This window comes from Staurois parvus, unplaced genomic scaffold (genome assembly GCF_062004578.1).
Source record: "Staurois parvus isolate SC_StPar_1 unplaced genomic scaffold, SC_StPar_1.0 ptg000187l, whole genome shotgun sequence".
NCBI classification, from domain to species: Eukaryota; Metazoa; Chordata; class Amphibia; order Anura; family Ranidae; genus Staurois; species Staurois parvus.
Genome location: NW_028317983.1, coordinates 6,314,028 through 6,339,856, shown reverse-complemented (window position 1 = coordinate 6,339,856; position 25,829 = coordinate 6,314,028). Strand labels below are relative to the sequence as shown.

The 25,829-nt window shown below is 45.1% G+C and overlaps 1 protein-coding gene across 3 annotated transcripts in view; it reads left to right on the top strand.

Moving 5' to 3' along the window:
• FAM91A1 (family with sequence similarity 91 member A1) overlaps positions 1–25,829 on the top strand; it is a 135,169-nt gene that overhangs the window by 43,080 nt on the left and 66,260 nt on the right. For all 3 annotated transcript variants that reach the window (XM_089677525.1, XM_089677524.1, XM_089677526.1), the window contains 5 exons: positions 3,825–3,882; positions 8,949–9,016; positions 11,107–11,220; positions 14,009–14,099; positions 19,446–19,508. In XM_089677525.1, the coding sequence (XP_089533651.1) occupies positions 3,825–3,882; positions 8,949–9,016; positions 11,107–11,220; positions 14,009–14,099; positions 19,446–19,508 (394 nt within the window). The remainder of the gene's footprint in view (positions 1–3,824; positions 3,883–8,948; positions 9,017–11,106; positions 11,221–14,008; positions 14,100–19,445; positions 19,509–25,829) is intronic.

The following is a 25,829-nucleotide window of genomic DNA, read 5'->3' as shown; positions in this document are numbered from 1 at the left end:
TTCCCTTTTTTCTCCCCCCCCCCCCCCCTCTTTTCCCTTTCTCAGCTTTCCTTCCCCCCCCCCCCCTTTTTTTTTTTTCTCCTTTCTCCTTTCTCCTTTCCCCCTTACCTCCTCATTCTTCCACCCATTCTTCCTTCCCACATACTAGGTTGTGTCACAACCTTATCCTGGCTTTATGGAAGATGCCGGTGAAATTTGTCTCATGGAACATCTAGGGCTTAAACGCCCCAGAGAAGCAAACTGGGTTGCCTTACTGAACTTTGGATACTGAGAGCATAGGTGGTATTCCTACAGGAAACTCATTTCAGGATCGATGAAATCCCTAGGCTCACTAGTAAACATTTTCCTACAGCCTATCACTGCCCCTCGCAGTCTTCTAAACCTAAGGGGACGAGTATACTGATTGCTAAATCTATTACCTGGCAATTTCTGGATGAGTACCGTGACCCAGAGGGCAGATTTCTCCTATTGAAGGGGAAGATTTATGCTCAAACGTTCACTCTGGCGAATGTATACCTACCTAATACAAACCAATTGCCAACCTTCGCCTAGGCAATCGGACCGGAAGTGGGAGCGAGTACCTGTCAAATTCGGGTACCTACTCCCCAAAGGTGCCAATCCTTAATGGGGAGCGGGGGAGCAGTCCTTAAAGCAGAACTTCCCCTTTAAACGCTATAAAGCGTTTCTAAAGGCAAATTTTTAGAATAAAATATTAAACATATTTAACTCGCCCGCTCTGTGCAATGGCATTGCACAGAGCGGCCACACACTTCCCCTCCTGGGGTCCGGCAAGCTTGGCTTCTCCTCTTCTGTGTCTCCCCCCATAGCAAGCCACTTGCCATGGGAGGAAACATTCATTGACACACACCACTTTCTGCTCACAGGATTTGATTGACAGAAGCAGGAGCCAATGACTCCACTGCACTCTGTCCTGTGGGAGAGGGGAGAGAAGACTGGCAGCCGAGTACAGTACTGTATCGATGTAGGGTAAGTGTTTGGGGGTTACAGCAAGTGGCAAAACGTTTACTTTCATGTAGGGAATGCATTGAGCGAAAAAACATTTTGGCTTTAGAACCAATGTAAGGGTAGAGGAATAATCCATAATACACTATTCATCCTCTTCTCTCTGTTGCTGTGGTTTGTGGGCGGACCCTCACCTTCCTCACATACAATGCAGGACTACTGGTCCTGTATTGTACATGATAATGTCTTAGTGTGAACACTGGCTGGAATGCTGATTATAGGTTTCAGGTGGGCCAGTCGCACAGTGTGGTGGGAGCCTGGTGCAGCCAAGAATACGGTAGTATTACAACTTATTCCTCACCCTTACACTTGATAAGTTTAAACCCTTGTAGTGTGGTGAGCCCCATCGCAAGGGTATTTTTACATGAAAAAACCCCAAGAGTATAGATTTAATGCATTTAGGCCTCGTTCACACCATACGTGTAGAAAAACTGATGGAAACCGACACACAGATTTCACTTGCAGTTTACATATTTTTTTTACGTGCGCTCCAACGAGTTTTTATACACGTTGCAAATTCCTGCGCTGAAAAAATCCGCATGTGATATCAGTGTTGTGGTGTGAACAGGGCACATAGAGAATAATTGGTTTTGTTGTGCCCTTGTAGAACACGTGTAAAAAAAACTGTCGTCTCTGCACCACGATGTGAATGAGCCCTTACATCAGCGGTTCTCTACCTGTGGGTTGCAACCCCTTTGGGGGTCGAACAACCCTTTCACAGGGGTCTCCTAAGACCATCGGAAAACACATATTTCCGATGGTCTTAGGAACCGAGACACTGCTCCTCTATCAGTCTCCAGGCAGGTCCGCCCACATGCAGATACGTCCACTTTTCCCTGGACCGCGATGTGTGCGCGGGATGACATGCCGCCCCTGTCACCTGGCCACATCCCCGGGATCACTCAACAGCTCCGCCTCCTCGCCAGCGATTGGCCGCCGGAACTGTAGCTCAGGAGAGGCACACAGGCGGCCAATCACCGGCGAGGAGGTGGAGCTTGGAGAGGTGGAGCCGAGCAGCAGCGCGACGATCAAAGAAGATCGAGCGAGGGAGCGGCCGGAGAAGGAAGACAGCTGACAGGTAAGTGTCTGTAGCGTGAAGATGGTGATGCTGCAGCCAGGTATGCTGGCTGTAGATGGGAGAGGGAGGGAGCGAGCCCAGGCTGGAGCAGGAGTCAGCAAGGTAAGTATCATTGGTGTCAGTGGGAGGAATAGTGCCCCATCATTGGTGTCACTAATGCCAATGATGGGGCACTATTCCCCCCACTGACACCAATGATGGGGCACTATTTCCTCCCCCCCCCCCCACTGACACCAATGATGGGGAACTATTCCTCCCCCCACTGACACCATCGATGGGGCACTATTCCTCCCCACTGACACCAATGATGGGGCACAATTCCCCCCCCCCCACTAGTATCAATGATGGGGCACTATTCCCCCCCCACTGACACCAATGATGGGGCACTATTCCTCCCACTGACACCAACAATGTGGCACTATTCCTCCCACTGATACCAATGATGGGGCACTATTCCTCCCACTGATACCAATGATGGGGCACTATTCCTCCCACTGATACCAATGATGGGGCACTATTCCTCCCATTGATACCAATGATGGGGCACTATTCCTCCCACTGATACCAACGATAGGGCACTATTCCTCCCACTGATACCAACGATGGGATACTATTCCTCCCACTGATACCAACGATGGGACACTATTCCTCCCACTGACATCAGTGATCGGACACTATTCCTCCCACTGACACCAATGATGGGACACTATTCCTCCCCACTGACACCAATGATGGGGCACTATTCCTCCCACTGACACCAACAATGTGGCACTATTCCTCCCACTGATACCAACGATAGGGCACTATTCCTCCCACTGATACCAATGATGGGGCACTATTCCTCCCATTGATAACAATGATGGGGCACTATTCCTCCCACTGATACCAACGATGGGGCACTATTCCTCCCACTGATACCAACGATGGGACACTATTCCTCCCACTGATACCAACGATGGGGCACTATTCCTCCCACTGATACCAATGATGGGGCACTATTCCTCCCATTGATACCAACGATGGGACACTATTCCTCCCACTGACATCAGTGATGGGGCACTACTCCTCCCACTGCAAAATTACAGTTATGAAGTAGCAATGAAAATAATTTTATGGTTGGGGGTCACCACAACATGAGGAACTGTATTAAAGGGTCGCGGCATTAGGAAGGTTGAGAACCACTGCCTTACATGTTTACAAGTTGGGTTTTAGTCTGTTTTTTGTAGCTTACAGCATTAGAAGGCTGGTAGGATACCATGTTTCTGCTGCCCTAGAAAATAAGGTCTCATTCACACTTTTGCAGGCATAAAATATGCCAAGAGTAGAATTCCAGGTGGGTCATATAGTCAGCCATAAAAATGAATGTCTGTATGCCCCTGTACTCCTGTAAAGGCTGAATGCTTCTGTGCATCTGCATTCACTCGTGTGCGCACGACATATATTCTATACATGTAAGCTGCGTATTCAGGAAATGAATTGTACATACATACATAAAGCACTGAGCAAACTGTTGGCGCTATATAAATCCTGTATGATAATAATAATAATGTGCTGCTAAACACCAATACACTGACCATAGGTGCATTCTTAGGTGCAGAACTGAGAGGCGCAAAACTGAATTTATTTGCATGATTGATTGGGGTCAGGTATCCTTTTAATTATACAGTTAGGGGTTTCCTATTTGTAGAGCCACAGTTAATGTTTTTTTTCCTCTACCTTACAGGACATTATGAACAGTGAAAAAAGTTATGATTCCTTGCCAAACTTTACTGCCGCAGATTGTGAGTACAACTCTCTAGTCTATGGCTATTTTTTCTTATTGGTTAACCACTTGCCTTCCAAGGATTTACCCCCCTTCCTGACCGGGCCATTTTTTGCATTACAGCACTGCGTTACTTTAACTGACAATCATGCAACACTGCACCCAAATGAAATTTATGTCCTTTTTTTTCCCCCACAAATAGAGCTTTCTTTTGGTGGTATTTGATCGCCTGTGCGATTTATTTTTTTTTACGCTATTAAGAAAAAAAAAAAGAGCAACCAATTTTAAGGGGAAAAAAACATTTTTTACTTTTTGCTATTAAACATGTGCAGTAAAAAAATTTGAAGAATCAAATGTTGTCATAAATTTATGCCAAAAGTATTCTGCTCCATGTCTTTGTCAGTGACACCAATACAATGCTAATAAAAAGCATTGACACTGTACTAATGACACTGGGCAGGAAGGGGTTACCATGTGGGACGATCAAAGGATTAACTGTGTGCTGTGAGTGTTTTACTAGGGAGTCATGCTGTTTTGTATTGCTCTGCTATGCAGAGCAATACAAAGCAGCATGCTGGAGCTGACAGGGGAGAGATCAAAGGGTTAACTGTGTGCTGTTTTAGTGTGCTGTTTTTTTTACCAAAGACATGTAGCAGAATACATTTTGGCCTAAATTTATCAAGAAATGTAGATTTTTTAAAACATTTTTTTATTGGATATGTTATTTAGCGTAAAGTAGAAAATATTGTGTTTTTTAAAATTTTTCATCCATTTTTTTGTTTATATTGCAAAAAATGAAAACACTCAGTGGTGATCAAATGCTACCAAAAGAAAGCTCTATTTGTGGGGAAAAAAATTATAAAACATTAATTTGGGTACAGTTTTGCATGACCGAGCAATTTCCAGTTAAACTAGTACAGTGCTGAATAGCAAACAAATTCTCCAGTCATGAAGGAGTAAAACCTTCCAAAGCTCTAGTGGTTAAAACGTACCTATTTGATGTGAAACTTGTGCTTGTTTTTTCTGCACAGATGCTCAATTCTTGGTCCAGCTTGAGATAAACGGGGTACAGGAGGGCACCAGCACACGGGGATAGGAAGGTACACTACATAGCAGGGCACATTGCATGAGGACAGGGCACATTATGGGGCACACAGCAGGGCACATTACATGAGGACAGGGCACATTGTGGGGCACATAGCAGGGCATATTACATGAGGACAGGGCACATTATGGGGCACACAGGGCACATTACATGAGGACAGGGCACATTATAGGGCACACAGCAGGGCACATTACATGAGGACAGGGCACATTATAGGGCACACAGCAGGGCACATTACATGAGGACAGGGCACATTATGGGGCACACAGCAGGGCACATTACATGAGGACAGGGCACATTATGGGGCACACAGCAGGGCACATTACATGAGGACAGGGCACATTATGGGGCACACAGCAGGGCACATTACATGAGGACAGGGCACATTATGGGGCACACAGCAGGGCACATTACATGAGGACAGGGCACATTATGGGGCACAAAGCTCAGCACATTACATGAGGACAGGGCACATTATGGGGCACACAGCAGGGCACATTACATGAGGACAGGGCACATTATGGGGCACACAGCAGGGCACATTTCATGAGGACAGGGCACATTATGGGGCACACAGGGCACATTACATGAGGACAGGGCACATTATGGGGCATACAGCAGGGCATATTACATGAGGACAGGGCACATTATGGGGCACAAAGCTCAGCACATTACATGAGGACAGGGCACATTATGGGGCACACAGGGCACATTACATGAGGACAGGGCACATTATGGGGCACAAAGCACAGCACATTACATGAGGACAGGGCACATTATGGGGCACACAGGGCACATTACATGAGGACAGGGCACATTATGGGGCACACAGCAGGGCACATTACCTGAGAGCAGGGCACATTATGGGGCACAAAGCAGGGCACATTACATGAGGACAGGGCACATTATGGGGCACACAGCAGGGCACATTACCTGGGAGCAGGGCACATTATGGGGCACAAAGCAGGGCACATTACATGAGGACAGGGCACATTATGGGGCACACAGGGCACATTACATTAGGACAGGGCACATTATGGGGCACACAGCAGGGCACATTACATGAGGACAGGGCACATTATGGGGCACACAGCAGGGCACATTACATGAGGACAGGGCACATTATGGGGCACACAGCAGGGCATATTACCGGGGAGCAGGGCACATTATGGGGCACACAGCAGGGCATATTACCTGGGAGCAGGGCACATTATGGGGCACAAAGCAGGGCACATTACATGAGGACAGGGCACATTATGGGGCACACAGCAGGGCATATTACCGGGGAGCAGGGCACATTATGGGGCACACAGCAGGGCACATTACATGAGGACAGGGCACATTATGGGGCAATTTCTGAGGATATGATATGCACTTATGCTTGATAGTCATTGCAAACGTCAGCATATCTCTGATCTTGTCATAGAAGCTTTAAAACAATAATATAGCCTGTCTCAAAGTGTATCTAAACACAAAAACAACAATTTTATATGTTGAAGATTACTGATTCTTAGGTGTTGGGCTGCACTAGTTTTCTTTATTCAAGCTTTTTTTCTTTACGTTAAACTGGTAGTCCTGCAGAAGACACACTTCCTGCTGTTGGGTGGCTACTCTCACTCCTTCGCTGAATCTGTAGAGAAAGCTATGGTTGCGGGACTGCAAAAAAGGGTGTTTGCAGGAAGTTGCTCCCTCATGAGGGTCTCAAGGCTGGTTGAGATGGAGAAGCTTGCAGTCACAGGTCTCCACCGCTGCCCCCAAGCAAGTAACCCCCGATAACCCTTCTACTTCTAAGTTAAAGTCAAAGTTCAATTTTTTTGAAAAGGTGAACCAGCACTTTAAAGTTGTAGTAAAGTCATTATACTTAAAGCAGAGTTCCAGCTGAAGAAAAAAAAAAAAGTCAGCAGCTACAAAAACTGTATCTGCTGACTTTTAAAATACAGACACTTACCTGTCCCTCGGTCCAGCGGTGTCCTCACCATGGCTGGTGTCACCAGCTGTCTTCTCTCCCTGGTGCCGGCATCTTCAATGTGGGCACCCGGCTATGACAGCTTGCGGCGTGCCCACTGCGCATTTGCGAGATGCGCTGCGCTTTGTCAATGGCCCCGTAGTCTTCTGGGACCTGTTATGTGTCCCAGAAGACAACAGGCAGGGAGGACAACTTCCACTTCCAATCGCCTAGGCCTGGGGTAGGCAACCTTCAGCTCTTTAGCTGTTGTGGAGCTACATTTCCCATGAGGCATTGCAACATTACAAAACTGACAGTTACAGCTATGACTTGCAGAGGCATGATGGAACTTGTAGTCCTGCAACAGCTGGAGAGCCGCAGGTTGCCTACCCCTGGCCTAGACGATTGCAGCAGAAGTGGGTGCCTGTCAAATTCGGGTAGCAGCTCCCCAAAGGTGCCAATCCACCTAAAAGGTGGGGGACAAAGCAGTAAAGCTGAACTTCCCCCTTTGGGTGGAACTCCGCTTTAAGTTCCGCTGACAGGCAGAGTTTTTATAACAAAAGAGACCGTATTGGTCTCTTCTGTCATAAATGTTCCCCCTGCCTGTCATTGGGTAATGAGATCTGAGTTGCACATGCACAGTCACAGTTCAGATCACATTTACGGCCCGCTCTGTGTGCTGTGGCGATGTGACTCTCGTGCATGTGTGAAGGAGTGACATCGCTGCAGCTCGGACATTCAAGCGGCTGAAGATACAAAACCCAAAAGGAACACCGTCCAAAGATGTAAGTGCTGGGGGAGCCATGACAGCGCTGTGCTGAAGGGCTCCATTTGCCCATAAGTCTGTGATAAAGTAGGAGTATGCGGTGCATACTAGTACATTATGGCTTACACTTGCAGGGGGACCACTTTAAGGCTGCACACTTTTCCTGTGCACAAGGACTGGGTCAGACCAATGTCAACTGTTTGGCTGGCCATACACTATACAATTTTCTGCCCAATTTCCTTTAGATCTACCTTCAACTATGTAGTGCAAGGGCCTGCCTACTTGGATACAACTGAAAATGTTGTATAGCTTTGACCTCATATTATATGGTTTTTGGTAAATCTAAAGCACAGTTCTCAAGAAAATTGTATAATGTATGGCCAGCCTTTGGGCCTCTCCAGTTCCAAGCCAGGCGTCTTGTTTCCTTTTGAGAAGATCATTAAAATCATTTACTTTTACTGTGTGTATATGGGCTCTTGCACATGGGTGCCTGAGCCAGTTCAACATAGATTCTGGCATTCCCTTCCACCCCCCACCCAGAAAGCCCCGGTGCTGCCACCCATAGATTGAATAGAGGTGTGTAGTTGTTCTTCGGGTATACAGCGGTGCTACCGTAAACACCAGTAAAGATTCTGTATTTTGCATACATGTGGGTTTCCTCCGGGTATTCCGGTTTCCTCCCGCCCTCCAAAGACATGCTGGTAGGTTAATTGGCTCCTGTCTAAATTGTCCCTAGTATGTGTATGTATGAATGTGAGTTAGGGACCTTAGATTGTACACCCCTTGGGGGTTAGGGACTGATGTGAATGTACAATATATATGTAAAGCGCTGTGTAAATTGATGGCGCCATATAAGTACCTGAAATAAATAAATAACATACGCTATACATGTGTTTACGTATATGCTGCGGAGTACAGCCAGGCACAGCCAATGATGTCTATGGGAGGCTGTATGCAGAACCTGGGCTGCCAGGTGAGGGAGGGGGGATTGCTGGGGGGAAAAGTCAGAATTCACGGTGAACATGCACATGCCTCCTTGTCAAGAGGCCTAGTAGTGTCAGCTTCCTTCCATTATCAGGCAAAGCAGGTAATACCTAATTGTCGGTCTAGGTTTCCAGGCATGCAAAACATTATTCCAGGCCTCTGTAATTCTGGTTTATGATGACACACATCATCACATTGTGAATAATGGATTGCTTATGAAAGGACATAAGAGAATTGTGGGTTTTTTTTTAATGAAGTTTAACAAGATGTTCTTATTTCACAAAGGTCTTAGGCTTCTCGGTATTGGGAGGAACCAGTACATAGACCTGATGAACCAATGTAGATCATCAAAGGTAAGATATATATCTTTCCCTATTTAGCATTGAATTGTGTGCATTGAAAGCACTTTGCATGTAAACCTGGAACAGGTTTAAGGGATGGTGCTTGTACTTACCTTCTGTTTCAATGCGTTCCTCTCCTGTCCTGCTTGCCCTTCAAAAACTGCCTTGTAAGTTATGGGTCAGTCCAGACCCTCATCCTGTCCCTCCTATGAGTGCACTAAGGTCTGCTAGTTAACTGCAGTGGATTTCCCCCATACTTGGAAAGGTACTTACCAACAATTTAGGAATTGAGTGTTGACTTGTCCATCTGACAAGTAACATTTCCAGAGGGATGGCAACACTTATATTTCACTCATGACAGCTCTATGTAATCCTGATAGGACCTAAAAAACCCAAACACACCCCAACACTTTCCTAGGCTCCCTGCAGTGCATCTATCTATCTATCTATCTATCCATCCGTCTACCCCTCCCTCTATCTATCCATTTATCCATCCATTTATCCCTCCCTCTAACTATCCCTCCATCTACCCCTCCATCTATCCCTCCTTCTACACCTCCCTCTATCTCTCCCTCCCTCTATCTATCCATCCATTTATCTATCCATCCATTTATCTACCCCTCCCTCTACCCCTCCCTCTATCCCTCCCTCTGTCCCTCCCTCTATCCCTCCCTCTGTCCCTCCCTCTGTCCCTCCCTCTATCACTCCCTCTACCCCTCCCTCTATCCATTTATCCCTCCCTCTATCTACCCCTCTATCTACCCCTCCATCTACCCCTCCCTCTACCCCTCCCTCTACCCCTCCCTCTACCCCTCCCTCTATCCCTCCCTCTATCTATACATTTATCCTTCCATCTATCCATCTCTCTATCCACCCATCTATCCATTTATCTATCCCTCCCTCTATCCATCCATCCCTCCATCCCTCTATCCATCCCTCTTATCTATCCATCTATCTATCTCATGCAAACGTTGCTGCAGCTCTGCACAGAAACCAATCAGCTTCCAGGTTTTATTTTCAAAGCTTAATTGAACAAGCTGAAGTTAGAAGCTGATTGACCATCATGCACAACTGCACCAGATTCTAAGTGCTCCAGTTTTAGTAAATCATCCCCCTGGAGTCTGTTGGGAATGGAGGTCCTGTGAGCAAAGTAGAGAATGTAAGCTTATTGTTCCTGAATTTTGTAGTTTGAGGTGTTCGTCCCACAGAAAGTAGGTTTTGCTAAAATGTGGTAGGTGACAGGCAGTGTATGCTTCTTCATTGACCCATCCCCATGATGACTAGAAAGGTATTATTCAAAAATGAGTGTAGTAGTGCTATATACAATTGCACAGTGAGTAGCACACCCCCATGTGATAGCTGTGGTCATTAGCCACCAGCACTGTGTAGTAGGGAGTCAAGTGACACTTGGTTCTATATACTCGGAGGTACTGAGAATTTGGAAGAGCAGCAGCAGTGAATGGAATAGCAGGGCTATGACAGGAAGGGCTCTTTCACAACAGGTGCAGTTGGATGCATTTTCGGATGCACTTCAACTGCATGGATCAGGGGTGTCAAACTGGTGGCCCTCCAGCTACTGCGAAATTACAAGTCCCATCATGCTTCTGTATTTGAGAGTCCTGCTTGTAACTGTCAGTCTTGCAATGCCTCATGGGACTTGTAGTTTGGCAACAGCTGGAGGGCCGCCAGTTTGACACCCGTGGCATAGATAGTCCAAAATCCAGGCTATCCTATGGGCATAGTTCACACCAATGCGGTGCAGACAAAAAAAAAGTAGAGCATGCTGCATTTTCCTAAAATGCATGCAAACCCATGTAACTGCATGCAAATGCACTGCAATGCATCGCAGTGCACATAGAAGCCCAAGGAAAAAAATAAGAATGTGACCTCGCAAGACAAATGCAGATAGAAAAACGTGCGTCAACTGCATGTAAACGTGCACAAAAACGTTGATTGAATGCAAACATGCAGTAGATGTGCATTTTCTAGTGTGAATGGGCCATTAAGGCAAGTATTCTAAACAATTCTAAACTGTTTTGTATCACAGAGTGATATGTTAGACATTGGCTTAAACCATATTTTGTATGTCTCCCTCATAATAGAAATTCTTCAGGAGGAAAACCGCTCGTGACTTGCTGCCAGTGAAGCCGATAGAGATCACAGTAGAGCCCTGGTGGGTGGTGCAGTCTGGGTACATCACTGAAGATGACATCAAGGTATGGACTACAGTATTATGGCTGAAGGAGATAAATCAAGTTCTTTGTGTATAACATTGTACTAAAAAAAAAAAAAGTATTACAAAAAATGAGTGTGACCAACTCACTTGTCATTCAGCATTTCAGAATATCAGAGGAAACCTAAAGGTACTCGTAGACCTGAGAAGGCAGTCGCCAAATTTGGCTGTTTTGGCCATGTGATGTTATATTTTGGGGTGACTCCCAAGATTGAGGGCTCGTTCACAGTATATGTGGTTTCACAGTGGATAAACGCCAGTGACCACAAGGATATCTAGAAATGCAAAAGTGCTATGCTATGCTACTGTGCAGAGACATGAATGAAGCACAAGTAAAATGTTACTAAACCCCGCATCCTGTATTCACTATATCTGGTCTCCCACAGTACACAGAACATAGAAATGCAATTATTGTAGTAAATATAAACTGCTAAATACCTGTTCTCATCAGCAGTTAGCGCAGTCTTGTGACTTCTTTCAGTGGCCAGCTGAGCACTGGTTAAAGCTTGTAGGCGTTTTCATTCTGCTATGACTGTCCTATGAGACTGCATGACCTCTGATCCTTTGTGTGGACAGCATTGATTGGCTCTGTGCTGATCACATGCACCCTCCCAAAGAAAAAAAAACTCTCTGCACATGCTCAGTTTAGTGTGTATTGCTAGAGTGACTCTTAGAGCTCTGTACTATCAGTAGATGGATTGGGGACATTAGAAGAACAGAAGAACGGGAGGATCAGAGAAGACAGGATCAAACCTCTTTTTTACACAATGCAGAGGTTTAACCCCTTAGGTTCCACAGTCAGTATAACAAGCATGTTTTAGTGCAAATACACACTGATTTTACTGTTGTGGGTTTAGTAACACTTTAAAACAAAAAAAAAAGTAAACGGTGCTAAAAAGAGGTATTTCTTAAAATTAAAGTGACTGAAAAATGTTCATGTTGTTCAGAGTGGGAGACAAGGGAAGGTATGATATGTGTACATTACGCTTCAGCTTTGAAGTTGCCCTTAGAAAACACAGTAGATTCATCTTGATTAAGAAATTATTCAGAATTATGGCTACTCTTACAGTTAGGTCCATATTCAAGCTATAGTTATATAATGGATATGGGCTGAAAGTGCACACTCTCAGGTTTAATTTGAGGGTATGTACATCCAAATTGGAGGAAACGTTTAGCAATTACAGCTCTTGAGAGTAGCCATCCCCCCTTTTTCAAGGGACCAAAAGTAATCGGACAGTTGAATCAAAAGCCGTTTCATGGCCAGGTGTGGGCTACTCCTTCATTATTTCTTCATCTATTAAGCAGGTAAAAGGTCTGGAGTTGATTCTAAGTGTGGTATTTGCATTTGGAATCTATTGCTGTGAACCTACCTCATGTGTTCAAAGGAGCTGTCCATGCAAGTGAAACAGGCCATTGTAAGGCTTCAAAAATGAAACAAATCTATCAGAGAGATAGCAGCAACATTAGGAGTGGCCAAATCAACAGTTTGGTACATTCTGAGGAAAGAAGAACAGACTGGTGAGCTCAGCAGCATAAAAAGGCATGGACGTCCACGGAAGACAACAGAGGTGGATGATCGCAGGATCCTCTCTATGGTAAAGACAAACCCATTCACAACATCCAGACAAGTGAAGGACACTCTCCAGGAGGTGGGCGTATCATTGTCAACGTCTACAATCAAGAGAAGACTTCACAAGAGCAAATACAGAGGGTTCACCACAAGATGCAAGCCATTCATAAGCCTGAAGAATAGAAAAGCCAGATTAGACTTTGCCAAAAAACATCTAAAAAAGCCAGACCAGTTCTGGAAAAGCATTTTTTGGACGGGTGAAACTAAGATGAATCTGTACCAGAATGACGGGAAGAAAAGTGTGGAGAAGGCTTGGAACAGCTCATGACCCAAAGCACACAACGTCATCTGTAAAACATGGTGGAGGCAGTGTGATGGCATGGGCATGCATGGCTTCCAGTGGCACTGAGTCATTGGTGTTTATTGATGATGTGACAGAAGACAGAAGCAGCCGGATGAATTCTGCAGTGTTTAGAGATATACTGTCAGCCCAGATTCAGCCAACTGCAGCAAAGTTGATTGGACGGCGCTTCACGGTACTGATGGACACTGATCCAAAACACACTGCAAAAGCAACCCAGAAGCTTTTGAAGGAAAAGAAGTGGAATATTCTGCAATGACCGAGTCAATCACCTGATCTCAACCCAATTGAGCATGTATTTCACTTGCTGAAGGCAAAACTAAAGTAAGAAAAGACCCACAAACAAAGAACAACTGAAGACAGCTGCAGTTAGAGCCTGGCAAAGCATTAGAAAGGAGGACACCCAGTCTTTGGTAATGTCCATGGGTTCCAGACTCCAGACAGTCATTGCCAGTAAAGTAAATTTTTAATATTTTGTTGAGAATCCATTTTATTTATGATTATATTCAATTGCCTAATTACATTTGAGCCCCTGAAAATGGAGGGACTGAGTATAAAAATGGTTGCAGTTCCTAAGATCTGTACTTGATATTTATGTTCAACCCCTTGAATTAAAGCCGAAAGTCTGCACTTAAAATTAATTTGGATTGTTTCATACTAATTTATTCTGGTGGCATACAGAGCCAAAAGTATGAAAATTGTGTCCAAATATATATGGACCTAACTATGTATGTGTGTGTGTGTATATATATAATTTTATAAAAGTGTATTTCCCACTCTTTCTTACCCCTTTTTGCAGATTTTACACTGACCTATTTGCACTCCATTTTTTTTCTCTAGATCTGTAGCACAGCAGAGAAAAGAGCTATTGATAAGATCATTGACTCTGGGCCTCAGCTGGCTGGTTCTCTGGAGTACAACGTTGTTCATAGTAAGTACTGGCATCATAGTTTCAATATCTACACTGGGCTTAAAATTTAGAGTCTAGACCTACTAGCCAGGCACAAACCTTACTCTCCACCAGTTGCCCCACCCAACCTTGCCCAGGTCCGCCTCCAACCCCACCCTAGCCCGTCCCCCAACCCCGCCTCCAGCTCTGCCCCCAACCACGTCCCCATAAAGCTTATGAAATTACATTTTTCTTTAGAATAAAGAGTCCAAAATATAAAAAACAGCAATTATAACATAGCTTTATTATGTCAATTTAAACATAACAGCAATAGCTTAATAGAAATAGGGTGAGATCAAAATATCAAGTTTTACAGCTTTAAACCTGTAGTAAATATTTTGTATTTTTTTTGTTTATCTCCTGCATCTTTAAAAAGAGATTTTAGTAACTAAAGTCTCTTTTATAGGATGTAAGTTTAGTTTACAGAAGTATTGCGTAAGAAAAAGTGCTTATTTTAATGTCAAAAAACATAATAGTTACGGTGGCGGTGGAGAGCGGGCCTCGTGTCCCCCAAGGCGGTGGAGAGCTGGCCTATTGTCTCCCAAGGTGGTGGAGAGTGGGCCTCGTGTCCCCCAAGGCGGTGGAGAGTGGGCCTCGTGTCCCCCAAGGCGGTGGAGAGCGGGCCTCGTGTCCCCCAAGGCGGTGGAGAGCGGGCCTCGTGTACCCCAAGGCGGTGGAGAGCGGGCCTCGTGTACCCCAAGGTGGTGGAGAGCGGGCCTCATGTCCCCCAAGGCGGTGGAGAGCGGGCCTATTGTCCCCCAAGGCAGTAGAGAGCGGGTCTCTCCTCGTGTCCCCTAAGGCGGTGGAGAGCGGGCCTCTCCTCGTGGCCCCCGCAGTGGCGAAGAAGAAGTCGGCTTCATAACGAGGCTTGGAGCGCAAGTGGAACGCAAATCGATCCCTGGGGCCTCTCCTCCTGTCCCCTGCGGCAGCGAAGAAGAAACCGGAAGTTGGAAACTGGAAGTCGGCTTCACAACGAGGCTTGGAGCGCAAGTGGAACGCAAATCGATCCCCAGGGCCTCTCCTTGTGTCCCCCACGGCGGCGAAGAAGAAACCGGAAGTCGGAACCTGGAAGTCGACTTCACAAAGAGGTTTGGAGCGCAAGTGGAACGCAAATCGATCCCCGGGGCCTGGGGATCGCATTGCAAGCCACCTGCTTCATCTGTGCTCGCCACAAAGGGATTTCCCCTCACATTTGGTGAGTGAGCAAGCGGAAATTTCAAGCCCTGATCTACAGTATCCACCTTACATGATGACTGATGATGGCCACATACATTACAACCTGACTGTTTAGTGAATAAAAAAGGGGCTTAAAAGGGGTTTCCAAGTTTGTAAGAGATAACAAGGATGTTGTTTGAGGGATCAAAAATACTTTCGAGGATCAGGAAGAAATTTTAAGTAAATTTTAAGTGAATCTCCAAGAAAAAATGTTTTTCTTTTGAAAACTTCACAATTTAACAATAAATATCATAGGTCCGGATGGCTGCTGCTTACTGTAAAAAATGACAATTTCATTCATGCCGGATACCACAGCCAGTACTCCTGTTCTGGTGCTGCGACTGCCAGTTCCAGCTATTGCGGGGATCATGTTTACTCTCCCCTTCCCTTCCCCTCATTCCTTTACAAAAGCCTTGTGTTTTCTTCACACAAAGTGAAGTTTAACTCCATACACATGTAAAAGAGTTATATTAATGCAGCTCTATTTTCATTATTATAATATTAAGGCTCCGGGTAGAAAAAAATGTAACCCTTGCAGTGGCGCTATGTCCGCACTGCAAGGGTTAATAGCTCATTTTGTCAAGGGGGAGTTGGAACTCCCCCACGATCCAGTGGTGGACTGTCCCTCGGCATCCTCACATCCAGAACAGGGCTATGGACTCTGCTCTGGTCTGGGTGTCATGACCCTAGAGTGCTGGGGTGCAGAATCTGCGGGATCAGTCTAGCTGTGGGGAGGAGCGGAGGATCCATCAGGCAAGTATATTTCATTTTATTGTTCCCTTAGACATAAACAAGCAATTAACCCTTGCAGTGCAGGCACAGCCCAACTGCAAGGGAAAATTTTTTATTTGAATGTATTTTTGTGATGCAACTACGTTGGATACCTACTTTGACTTGGTATCAGCCTCTTGCAGTTCCCTATAATACAGAGATCAGACTGGTAGAGGGAATAGCCAACCAGGGGGTTGATTTACTAAAGGTAAATAAGCTGTGCCCCGCACATGTACCTTCAAGTGCAATTGCTTTAGATTGGAGGGGAAGCTCTGAAATGAGGTGAAGCTCAGCTGATTTCTTTCATCCAGTCATGTACAAGCAAATAGGCTGTTTTTATATTTTCCTTGCATGTTCCTCTCAGATCTAGAGCAACTGCACTTGCAGTGCACAGCCTATTTTCCTTTAGTAAATCAACCCCCAGGTGTGCTGCATGCAAATATGCTGAACAAAGTGATGACCTCATCAGTCTGTGGCTACTGGTAGATAGAAATACTTTGGCAGGTAAAAGGTTTGCCGATTAAAAATTGTCTTGAGTTTGGTTTTAAGCATTTGGCATTCCTTTGGCAAGTAAAAGCTCCCCCACATGTATTCACAAGTGGTGCACTGAAATAAACGTTCTGGACCGAAACTGAAAATTCAGAATGCATTTGGCTGAAAATTGAACCCAAAATGGACGTTAAAAAAAAAAAAAAAAAAATATATATATATGTATATGTATTTTTTTTTTTCTGTATAATTGTATTGTACTCGACTTTTTAAATAATAGCCTGAATTTAACCTACTAACTGCTAAAACCAACGGCCATTACTCCATACTCATACTCCTTGACCTTTCCGCTGCCTTTGACACAGTCGACCACCCGCTCCTCCTCAGTAAACTCCACTCCATCGGCCTCCGTGACTCTGCTCTCTCCTGGTTCTCCTCTTACCCTTCTAAGCGCACTTTCATTGTCACATACATTTCTTCCTCCTCCGTTCCACTTCCTCTTTCTGTTTGTGTACCCCAAGGTTCTGTTCTTGGGCTTCTCCTTTTCTCTCTCTATACCTCCTCCCTGGGCCAACTGACAACCTCCCATGGCTTCCAATACCTCCTCTATGCTGATGACACCCAGATCTATCTCTCCACTCCCCAGCTCACCCCCCTCAATCTCCTCACGTATCACAAATCTACTAAGCGACATATCAGCATGGGTGTCACATCATTACCTTAAACTCAATCTTTCAAAAACTGAGCTAGTAATATTTCCTCCTTCCCGATCCCCCACTCATGACTTTACCATTAAGATCAACAGCACAACCATTGGTCCTTCCCCTCATGCCAGGGTGCTAGGCGTAATCCTAGACTCTGACCTTTCCTTTGGGCCCCACATCCAATCACTGACTAAATCCTGCCACCTCAACCTCCGGAACATATCCAAAATCCGCCCCTTCCTTACCAATGACACCACAAAACAACTTATCCACGCCTTGGTTATATCCCGCCTCGATTACTGCAACTCCCTCCTCACTGGTCTACCGTTACACAGGCTATCCCCCCTTCAGTCTATTATGAATTCTGCTGCTAGACTCATACACCTTACCAACCGATCAGCGACTGCTGCCCCTCTCTGCCAATCCCTCCACTGGCTTCCACTAACCCAACGTATAAAATTCAAAATACTAACCACAGCTTACAAAGCCATCCTCAACACTGCCCCTAACTACATCACCGACCTCATCCAAAGATACCGCCCAAATCGCCCGCTCCGCTCCTCCCATGATATCTTCCTCTCTAGCTCCCTCATCACCTCCTCCCACGCTCGCCTCCAGGACTTCTCCAGGGCCTCTCCCATCCTCTGGAACTCCCTACCACAGCATGTCCGGTCAGCCCCCACCCTGTCTGCCTTTAGGTGATCTTTGAAAACTCACTTCTTCAGGGAAGCCTACTCCACCTCCACCTAAGAACTGTACTTGAATCACCTCCACCAGATCACCCCCCGCAGCTATCACCTTTTGTATCACCTCCCCCTTCTTTTAGATTGTAAGCTCCACGAGCCGGGCCCTCCTATTCCTTCTGTACTTAAATGTATTGTAATTGTACTGTCTCCCTTATATTGTAAAGCGCTGCGCAAACTGTTGGCGCTATATAAATCCTGTATAATAATATGAATTTATTTTCAGCACCTTTTCAGCCCAGTAGGCCGCTTTCACACTGAGCAGATTTTGAAGCGCTTTTGTGTTAAAAAAGAAAAGCTCAAGAAAAAAAGCAATTCAAAAACGCGCGTGCAAAAATGCAAAACACAATATATATGTGATTTTGCGCATCCCTGCTACCCTGTAGCAGTAGTTCTGCTGTAGGGTGGTCAGGAAGCAGTTAAAGAACTGTACTATCTTACACATAAAAGACCTGGTTAATAAAACCAGACTATAAACCAGCAAGTCTCTTTTAGGGCTTGTTTACACTTGTGATTGAGGGGGCAGCTAAATCCACCCTCACGTTTTTACCCTCCCTCAACTGCTCCCCCTTTTGATACAGAGGCAGTGGCTGGGGGTATACAGAGGCAGTGGCTGGGGGTGTACAGATGCCACTGCTGCAATGCTTTGCTTCACGGCTGTGGCAGAAAGTATACCCCTGTCACACGAAAGGCAGTACCGCCTCCTCATTGCCTGTCAAATGCTCTCTGAAGTGGGACCTGAACACAGGTTGCTCCTCAGAGAGTAAAGCAGGTGTAAACGTGGCCCTAGGCCTCCAGCACATGACTGCAAGGGTTGTACTGCATACATTTGGGGTATTTCTTTGTCCGGGAGTGACAGATCGTACAACCAGCCTATACAAATCGATGGCAGACTGCCTGAAGGGTATACACGTAAATACCATCCTTCAAATGTCATACTGGGAATTGCGCACTGCCCCAGTTGCAGGGTCTGCGCTCTTGTGGGCCACGTAAAGAGGCCTTCACTACCAGTCTCCAAGAAACTGTTTCTGTCTACTCATATTTTTTTTTATATTATACAACATTACACAAAAATTAAAACCTATGGTAATAACTCATACTATTCTCAAGCTCCATCACTCTAAATGACAGCAAAGTTTTCAAAGTAGCATATATTAACATTGATGTGCATATAGCTGAAAGGATCACATTTCTGTATATAGCATATCTGATGTGCAGCAAATGTCCCTCTGCAGCCAGATTATGTCAGTATCCATTATCCCTGATGGCATTTATGTGTAAGTTGGTATAGTTGCTTCATGAAATACTATCACCACTCAGTGACTCTCTTTAAATCTTGATTTTCTTTGATTTTAGTCTCTACTCCCTTTTATTTGGTGTTAACAGACCTCATTTATGTCTTTTAGGCCTTTATAATAAAGGATTCATATATCTTGATGTACCAATCTCAGATGACAGTTGTATAGCTGGTAAGTACCAAGTAAAATTAGAAATGTATTTCTATTCTTCCTGAACAGTAATGATGTAATCCTCTTGCAGATTGATAGATATACACTGTGTATGTATATGATTGAGATATATATATATATATATATATATATATATATATATATATATAAATATATATATATACACACACACACACTATATTGGCAACAGTATTGGGGCGCCTGCCTTTACACATGGGATCCCAGTCTTAGTCCGTAGGGTTCAATATTGAGTTGGCCCCGCCCTTTGAAGTGATAACAGCTTCAACTCTTCTGGGAAGGCCGTCCACAAGGTTTAGGAGGGTGTCTATGGGAAGGTTTGACCATTCTTCCAGAAGCACATTTGTGAGGTCAGGCACTGATGTCGGATGAGAAGGCCTGGATCGCAGTCTCCGCTCTAATTCATCCCAAAGGTGTTCTATTGGGTTGAGGTCAGGACTCTGTGCAGGACAGTCAAGTTCCTCCACCCCAAACTCATTCATCCATGTCTTTATGGACCTTGCTTTATTAACTGGTGTGCAGTCATGTTGGAACAGGAAGGGGCCTTCCCCAAACTGTTCCCACAAAGTTGGGAGCATGAAATTGTCCAAAATGTCTTGGTATGCTGATGCCTTAAGAATTCCCTTCACTGCAACTAAGGGGCCAAGCCCAACCCCTGAAAAACAACCCCACACCATAATCCCCTTCCACCAAACTTTACACTTGGCACAATGCAGTCAGGCAAGTACTGTTCTCCTGGCAACCACCAAACCCAGACACATCCATCGGATTGCCAGACAGAGAAGTGTGATTGATCACTTCAGAGAACATGTCTCCACTGCTCTAGAGTCCAGTGGCGGCATGCTTTACACCACAGCATCAGATGCTTTGCATTGCACTTGGTGATGTAAGGCTTGGATGCAGCTGCTCGGCCATGGAAACCCATTCCATGAAGCTCTCTACACACTGTTGTTGTGCTAATCTGAAGGCCACATGAAGTTTGGAGATCTTTAGCTATTGACTCTGCAGACAGTTGGTGACTTCTGCGCACTGTGTGCTTCAGCATGTGCTGACCCCGCTCTGTCATTTTACGTGGCCTACCACTTGGTGGATGAGTTGCTGTTGTTCCCAGTTGCTTCCACTTTGTTATGATCCCTCTAACAGTTGACCGTGGAATATTTAGTAGCAAGGAAATGTCACAGATGGCAACCTATCACAGGACCACGCTTGAATTTACTGAGCTCCTGAGAGCGACCCATTCTTTCACAAATGTCTGTAGAAGAAGTCTGCATGCCTAGGGGCTTGATTTTATACACCTGTGGCCAGGGAGGTGATTATAACACCTGAATCCAATGATTTGGAGGTGTGTTCCCATACTTTTGGCAATATAGTGTGTGGTGTGTGCACGGTCATGCTGGAACAGAAAAGGGTATTCCCCAAACTGGGTCCACAAGGTTGGAAGCACACAATTGTGTAAAATGTCTTTGTATGCTGTAGCATTAACAGCTTCCTTCACTGGAAACCGGAACTTAAGAATTTGGAGGGTTGTCCACATACTTTTCGCCATATAGATAGATGTGATGGTCAAATCACATTCGGTTCTGTGCGGCGGGATTTAAGCCCATTCGTTTTGGATGGCTCAAATTGCACCGCATCCACATCAAAAAGGTGCGGACCGCGTTTTTTTTTGGAACCAGATCACATGGGTGTTTATACCTATGCAATCCGGTTCAGGCAAATGCACTGCTTTTGGGGTGTGGTTACCTTTCCATTGACACCCACAGCAGATGGCAGAACACAGTGCAATTTGCTATGCAGTGCGGGAAACGCACAGGAATCGCTGCGTTTCTTACATCGCATCCCTGTGAACCGAGGCACAAGGCTTGTTTTGAACCTGTATCCTTGTCTGAATCTTCCTTACCCAATCCATTTGGTACATTATAACTCTTCAAATCTTGTGGTATGCCCTAAAAAGTCACCTCATCTGGCAAGCTTATAATCACATGTGGGATAGCTTTATCAGGTAATAATACTACACAGATTCTCCCCAGTTAACTGACATTGTGCACACACACTTGTATACTGCTTACCCATCGTTTCACCTTGTGTCCTACTCCTGATTCTTCTAGGCTGTAAGCTTCTATCTGTCTGCTCTCTCTATCCTTTTGTAACTTGTTAGTGCAGAATTATGTTTTTTTTGTTTATTGCTGAACTCTATTTGTATTTGGAAAAATGTTGTTTGTACTATTCCAGGGCTTGAAATTTCCACTCACCTGCTCGCCAATGGCGAGTGGAAATTATGGTGGGTGCAAGTGTGTCCCCCAGGGCCGTCTTGCTGAGCAGGCTCAGAGCTCAGGCCGGATCTGTTATTGGCACTGGGAGCCGTCAGACTGCTCAATAGCTGAGTGCAGTGAAAGCAAAGGAAGGAGTGTGTGCTGTGCTCTCTGCCTCCCCCTAGAGTGCAGTACCCGGCTCTGTGAGTGAACAACGAAGTACTGCAACTTTTTAGGGGGGAAGGGGGGGTGTACGTGTGTGTGTGTTTGTGTGTCTCTGTATGCATGTACAATTTTACATGTGTATGTACATGTGTGTATCTGTACATGTGTGTGCATGTATGTACATGTGCCTGTGTGTGTGCATGTACATATGTGTATTTGTGTGTATGTACATGTGCCTGTGCAGGTGTATTTCTGTGTATGTACATGTATCTGTGTATACATGTGTCAGTACGTGCCTGTGTGTGTATACATGTGTCTGTATGTGCCTGTGTGTACCTGTTTCTGTGTGTATGTACATGTCTGTGTGTGTACAGGTGTCTCTGTGTGTGTTTGTTGGTGGCAAGTAACTCTAAGGCCTGGCTAGTAGCTCAGGACTTGAAATTTTAAGCCTTGACTTGAAATTCATTTACATTCTACAGCTGTATGGTGTGAAGAAATAATCTCTTTTTACCTATTGGGGCCATTTCAGACCAGTGGCAGTAAAAGCAGGCCGATCTGCATTTTTACCACCCACCTAAATCTTTTTATTTATAAACTTTTATTGAAAAAAAACTTCATTCAAACATGGAAGCATAGAGTAAGTGCATGCAAAAAAAAATAAAAATAAAAGAGATCCATGAAAGCATACATCTGTCACCAGAATTGACAATATAAATTGTACAAAATACAAATAAAGAACAATCAAATGGACCCAATTTCAATATTCAAAACAGAGCAAAATAAAAGTTAAATCTAGGATTATCCTATGTATAGGTGAATATATGCCCAGAGACAATATATGATAGAGTGGAACAATAATAATGCATCTAAATTACAGTACATAAAATAATCACTATACCACAGGAAGGAAATACAGGAACCAAGGGTTCCACTTAGTGTCAAAGCTAGATTTAGAGTTCTGAATTGTAGGCAATGTTTGCTCCATCAGCATAATTGCATCTATTCTAGATATGACTTGTAGCAAAGGGACATCAGAAGATTTCTAATGTTACGCCAGAACCTGGCGCATTGCCACACAGAGAATGCGGTTTCATTTTTCAGAAGGGTGTGGAATGTCTGGGATGGGAGAAAATAATAAGCATTTTTTGCTTTTGTAAGAGCAACTTGTTTATCCACCAATTTAGCAGTTAAAGTGGAGTTCCCCTCACCCTGTAAAAAAATAAAAATCAGCAGCTGCAAAAACTGTAGCTGCTGACTTTTAAAGAACAGCCACTTACCTGTCCCACAATTCCATGGTGTGTCCCTTGCAGCCCGTTTCACCAGCCATCATGTATTCCTGAAGGCCGGCATCTTCAGTGTGGGCACCCGGCTGTGACTGCTTGCGTCTTCACAGTTGGGTGCCTGCTGCGCATGCGCGAGTAGTGCTGCGCTTCATGAATGGTCCTGTAGTCTTCTGGGACCTGTCACGTGTCCCACAAGACTACAGGGAGGGAGGACACCTTCCGTTTCCGATCACCTAGGCGATTGGACCGGAAGTGGGAGCGGGTACCTGTCAAATTAGGGTACCCGCTCCCCGCCCCCCAAAGGTGCCAATCCTTATTGGGTAGCAGGTGAGCAGTCCTTAAAACGTAACTTCCCCTTTTGGGTGGATCTCTGCTTTAAAGTAAAGGTCTGTTGCCAACCACCCACTTAACATTTTAACATTGTAAGAATGGGTGGTACAATTTGACTCCGCTTGCAGTTTTATAGGCCGCACCACCTTTTGAGGTCGAAAAGACTGTACTGCCACTGCGAGACAAATGCTTAGCTTGCGGTTCCTTAAAAAAAAAAGCCAAAAAAACAGGCTTTCAGGAGGCATCGGGAATTTCCTCTTGTGTGCCTGGCATCCACTGCTCTACCGCCATCTGAATCCACCACAGATCTCTTTTCTGAGTGTGATAGACCATGTGAAAGAGCCCTTGGAATTATCCTTACCTTTACTCCAGTGCTGCAGTGTATTGGAGCTCCCCACCAGCTTTGCCCACCGCTGTCAACTTCACTGGATCAGCTTCTAGGTGCCGATCTTTTGTTCGGCCAAGATGACAACACTCCTGTGCACACACGGAAGCTCATTCATGTGTGTAGGACGTGTGTGGGGCGTACAGGCAGGTAAGGAACAATGCAAGAAAGATATAGCATGCCTCTCCTGCATTAAAAATCCTGCTTGTTCCACAACTTTTATTTTTACAAGTTGAAATGTTTATTCTCATTAGCACTGCAGCAAAAGCAAAGCGGTTGTAAAGGCTCAAGGTTTTTTACCTTCATGCATTCTAGGTAAAAGGTAAAAACCGTCTGTGTGCAGCAGCCCCCCCCAATACTGTCAATCACAGCCAGTGAGCCAATGAGAGAGAGCAGGGGTGGGGCCGAGCCGCGCTTTCTTTGTATGAATGAACAGACAGAGCAGCAGCTCAGGAGTGAGCCTGCTTGAGTGCCCCCACAGCAAGCTGCTTGCTATGGAGGCACTCGGCAGGAGGGAGTGGCCAGGAGTGCCAGCGGGGGACCTGAGAAGAGGAGGATCCGGGCTGCTCTGTGCAAAACCATTACACACAGTAGGTAAGTATTGATATGTTTCTTATTTTCCCCCTTAAAAAAGAGACTTTTAGAATCGCTTTAAATCCGGTGATGAGGAAGCAACATATTGCCTCCTCACCACCTTTTGAATGTGCTCTTAGTTGCATTTGGCAGTAACACCCTTAGGGCTCATACACATGTAAAGCTGGGGGGAGGGTTATAAAACTCTGCGGTCGAGTCGCAGTTTTACCTCCCCGATCTCTATCCCTCTTAGCCAAAGGTGTACACCGCAGCAGGAATTAAACCCCCTTTTGCTTTTGGTGGGGCTACCGCTTGCCAATTGTGTTCCATTCAAGTAATTGGGGCCACTTTGCAATCGACCTGCAACTGCATGGTCCAAAGGGTTCCAGCAGGTAGTGAAAAAGCAACACTGCACAGAGCAGATAAGTATAATGTGTTTTTTATTTTTTTTAAAAAAGCTGCAGCCTTTAATTTCACTTTATAGATTTTACTGCACTGTTCTTATGGTGTGCTGTCTTTTAATCCGCTGCCAAAGTTGGCCGCTTGGAAGGAATACAGGCTCCTGAGACATAAGCACACAAAAAAACCTGTGACAAAACCTTACAGCCTTAGCTTCTTACCGCCCTTCAAGGGTCCCCCGCATGTAAGTTTTGCTCTTTTTTTCTTTTATTAAAATATACTGTATATACACTTGAATCCCTTAGAGGGGGGTGTCACGATCGCACGGTCGCCGTCACCAACATGTGACAATCGCACGACCGCGACTAACAATAATACGTCACGCCCGCGACGTCAGACCCCAGACCTTCTCACCAAACTCGTGACCGAAGGACCGGCCGATCTAAAACCGCGGTGGGACGCACGTAACAAGGCCACACCCAGCTGCACCCAGCACAGCGATTGCCCAGCTAATGGTCTACAATCTGTGCCTGCAGCCTGAATGCGCTTGTTACTGGGTCAGGTTAATTACGCAACTAACCCTTTCAAACTGACACCACCACTTTTTAAAAAAAAGGAGATTGGGAAACTCCCTTTATCAAATATACACTATAATGATTGAAAAGTCACCTGTCCAATATGGTCAATTGGGCAGTGAATTAAACAAACACAGTAGCGTCTTTTCAAAAGGCAGGAATTCGTGAATTGCAAGGAAGCGCTTAAAAACAGTTTAACACTTTCAGAAAGAAAGATTTATTACTAAAAGAGTCAAACAGGTGCAATAAAATATTTACAAAGAGATGTCACGAAAATATATATATATATGGATATAAAGATACAGCAAAGAGGTAATAGGAAAGAAGTTACAGGGCTAAGT